Genomic DNA, 4,029 nt, shown 5'->3' with positions numbered 1-4,029 from the left:
TTACATGCAATATCTACAATAGGCAAATGATGGAGACAGGAAGTAAATTAGAGGTCACAAGGGCCCGGGGAGAGGAATGAATGAGGAATGACTTTTTAACGAGGACAGAGTTCTTGTTTGAGGTGATGAAAAAATTTTAGAAATAGATGGCGGTGATAATAACACAACATTGTGAATGTAATTGATGTCACTGTACACTTAGAAATCACTGAATGGCTAATTTTACGTTATATATATTTTACCACAAAAAAATCCCAACTGTATTGGTATACACTAGCAAGGAACGATTGGACAGTGAAATTTTAAAAGTACTATTTACAATATCATTGGAAAATATGCAATATTTAGCAATAAACCTGACAAAAGAGGTGGAAAATGTATACACTAAAAACTATAAAATACCTAAAGAGAGAACCTAAAGGTGATCTAAAAATAAAGATATACCATGTTCATGGGTTGGAAGGCCCAATATTAAGAGTCAACTCTCCCCAAATTGATTGATAGATTCAATACAATTCTAATCAAAATCCCAGCAGGCTTTTTTTTTTTTTTAGAACTGAAAAATCTCATTTAAAATTAATGTGAAACTGAAAAGGACCTAGTATAGCCAAACCAACTTTGAAAAAGAACATCTTGGTTTCTCCAGGTCTCGGGTGAAAGAGACTCTCCAAATGATTCCTTTCCCCTTGTTTTGACTTCACACTTACCCAGCAACCTTTTGGTTTTACTTGCCAAGTAGTTTTATTCTGGGCTGGTGTTGGGCCCTGGGGAGGGCCACAAATGCTATAATAACTAGAAAGGGATCTTTACAACTGTGGAGTAATAAATGGGTGTTCTGGTTTGAAAAAAAGGAACAAAGTTGAAAGTCCTGAACAACCTGATTTCAAGACCTATTACAAAGCTACAGTAATCAAGACAGTGTGGTTTGGTGTCAGGAAGGTCAAGCATATCAACGGAGCAGAATATCGAGTATAGAAATAAATTACGTATAAGGACAATGGATTTTCAATAAAGGTACAGAAAAAGGAGAGTCCTTTCAACAAATGGTGCTTGAACAATTGGATATCTTTTTTTTTTTAATGACCCTTGTACTATATACAAAATTTAAAATGGAGCACAGACCTAAAATGTTAAATCTAAAATTAGAAAATTCCTGGGAGAAAATCTTTGTCACTTTATTTAGGCGATGATTTCTTAGATATAATACCAGAAGCACAATCCATAAAAGAACAAATTGATAAAATGGGCTACAACAAACTTCTGCTCTTCAAAATACATAAGAGAATGAAAAGAAAGGCACAGATTTGGAGAAAATATTGGCAAGTCATAAATCCGATAAAGGGTATGTATCCAGAATATACAAAGAACTTTCAAAATTGAAGAATAAGGAAACAACCCAATAAAAAATGGAGATGAGGTTTCAATCAATACTTCCCAAAGAAAAGATATAAGTATGGCAAATAAGCACATGAAAAGATGCTCAATATCATAGTTATTAGGGAAAGGCAAATTAAAATCACAGTGTTATACCACTATACACCTGAAATTAAAAAATCTGAACATACCAAGTTGTCTCAAAGATATAGAGGAACTAGAACTCTCATTCACTGCTCTTGGGTATGTAAAATGGTACAACCACTTTGGAAAAGTTACACTGTTTCTTAAAAAGTTGAATGTACACCTATCATATGATCCAGCCAGTTGACTCCTAGGTATTCACCCAAGAGAAATAAAAATGTATGTCTATACAAAAACTTGTACACAAACAGTCACAAAGATTTATTTGTAATAGCCCAAAAGTGAAAACAACCCGTTTCTACCAACAGGTGAATGGATCAACAAACGATAGTATCTCCATGTAATGGGACACTACTCAGCAATAAAAGTAAAAGAACTACCTATTCAAGCAACATGAAAGAATACCAAAATAATTCTGCTGCATGAAAAAAGCCAGACCAAAAAAAGTACATACTGAATGATTACATTTACATAAAATTCTAGGAAATGCAAACAAATGTGCAGGTCAGGAGTTCCCCACGAATGGGGAGGTGGAGAGGTCAACTTTGATGGGGATCTCAAAGAGAGAGGTTTCCCAGGCTCAAAGATGTGGTGGAGGCAAAAGCCATAGAACAGGATTAGAAAGTGATGGTTAACTATTAACAGTTGCTTTTATTTGTTTTTACAGGAAAAAAGTTTAGGTACTATATAGAAGTATCTCAATTAAAAAATTTCCTCCTACATATGTATTAGACCTTTGGCATATGCTACCACTTATTTCTACTAGAATCTAGACTGTGAGCTCATCTAGAGGGAGGAATTATGTCTTTTTAGCTCATCTCCAAGGCCCAGCACATAGTATGCACTCAATACACTGTCTTTTGAATAAATGAACAAATGTGATTTGGGATCAGAACACGAGTTTAAAGGTCTTGTTATTTTAAGTTTAATATTCCAATCATTTTAGAGTTCCTCTCCATAAAGAGCACTGCTTTTCAAAAGGGCAAGGTCCCTGGGAATGTGAGGTGACAACAAGCAGGTTGCTAGTATGGTGTAGTGAAGGGTTGATGAGAAAACATTTTTCCACCAAGAAGGCAATAAGAGCAAAGAAAGAGGTGGCCCAGGTGCATTCATCTTGAGGAGGAAGACAGGACAAACTTGAGCAGGTTTACAGGCTGAAGAGAGAACGCCAGTGAAGAGGGGGAGGTGAGGATGGAGAAGAGAGGGGGGTGGGATCAATGAGAGGACAAGGAGGGTTCCAAGGGGAATTAGCCTGGGGCAGGAGAAACACCTGTTCCTCTGCCTCTCAGAAAAGGAGTGCTATCGGAGATGTGGAAGGTTTTTAATAGAGTGAAGAGAAAGGAGGCAAGTCTTCAGGGAGGTGAGAGCAACGAGGTTAATGAAGTTTCTCTTCCAGCCCTCACCACTTAGCGCCATGGATAAGAAAGTTTACCTTCCCAGATAAACTTTATTATGAAAATATTAGGCAAACTATTTAATCTTGTAGTAATCCATAAATGCTTTATTTAAAGCCAAATAAAATTAACTCCAGAATTCTGGAGATCGACATGGGGTTACTAACCCTAAAAACCACAAAAATCTACTATCTACTATCCTCATGGTTTCATTTTAAAAAGAGGGATGGCATTTAACACACCAAAAAAAGGATAGGAAAGACAAAATCTCGGAATAAATCTACTCTGCTTTATGACAAACTCATTCTGTTGTCCTTATTTTTCCTCATATCACCAGGAAGGATGATTCCTTCCTCCAAGATCAATGCGTGGGCGGCGCGGCTCCAAACCGCCCACGCGGGCAGCAGCTTCGCATCATCGCGGGGCGGGCTGGCAGCGCTCCGCTGGGGGCCCTCAGTCTCCCTGCCGAGGGTCCCACGGGGCGCAGACCCGGGCGGCGGTGCCCAGAGGGGCGGGCCTGAAACTCAGGGGCGCCCTCGCTCTCGCTCTCGCCCTCGCCCCAACCCACCCTGCCACCGCGCAACCCCTCCGCGCTCTTCCGCGCGGTTCCAGCGCCCACCGACGCCGCAGGGCAGGGGTGGGGTGGGAGGTGGTGGCAGCTCACGGGTCCCAGTGCCCCCCCGCCCCGCCCATGCCCTGCTCCGACAGCTCTCCCAGGCAGCTGTGAGGACACCCTCGCTACGCTCGGGTTTCAGACACCCGAGGCTCTCAGTACCGACGTCGCGGATGCTCAAGGGTCCGAGTCCGGCCTGGGGGCGTCTGAGCTCTCCCCATCTGCGGGTTTCTCCCGCGGAAGTGCAACATCGAGGAGCGCCGACGCAGGGCCACCTGGAGGGGTCCCGCGGAGCCCATCCTCCAGGCGGTCGCCCTACCTGTCGTAGCTCCAGCGGCTGTAGGACAGGGTCCGGTGGCTGCTGACTCCCTCCATCGCCGCCTCCTCGCTCCCCTCCGGGATCCGCGAACGGCGGCAGAGGCTGCGCGGGGCTCGGCGCTCGCTAGCTGCCGGCCGGGCCGGGGCGCGGGCGGAGGACTGTACCATTCCCCCCCCCGGGGGGGG

The 4,029-nt window shown here is 43.3% G+C and overlaps 1 protein-coding gene across 2 annotated transcripts in view; it reads right to left on the bottom strand.

The window, feature by feature from the left end:
* Window positions 1–3,960, bottom strand: part of TUB (tubby bipartite transcription factor) — a 92,312-nt gene extending 88,352 nt beyond the window's left edge. Inside the window, exon 1 of one of the 2 annotated variants that reach the window (XM_023522941.1) lies at window positions 3,845–3,960. In XM_023522941.1, the coding sequence (XP_023378709.1) occupies window positions 3,845–3,900 (56 nt within the window). In that variant the 5' untranslated portion in view covers window positions 3,901–3,960. The remainder of the gene's footprint in view (window positions 1–3,844) is intronic. The other variant, XM_023522942.1, reaches the window with a different exon arrangement.
* Between the last annotated feature and the right edge of the window lie 69 nt (window positions 3,961–4,029).

This window comes from Pteropus vampyrus, unplaced genomic scaffold, assembly GCF_000151845.1.
Source record: "Pteropus vampyrus isolate Shadow unplaced genomic scaffold, Pvam_2.0 Scaffold366, whole genome shotgun sequence".
Classification (NCBI taxonomy): domain Eukaryota; kingdom Metazoa; phylum Chordata; class Mammalia; order Chiroptera; family Pteropodidae; genus Pteropus; species Pteropus vampyrus.
Note: the sequence above shows the minus strand (reverse complement) of the source record. Positions and strands in the feature narration are given on the sequence as shown.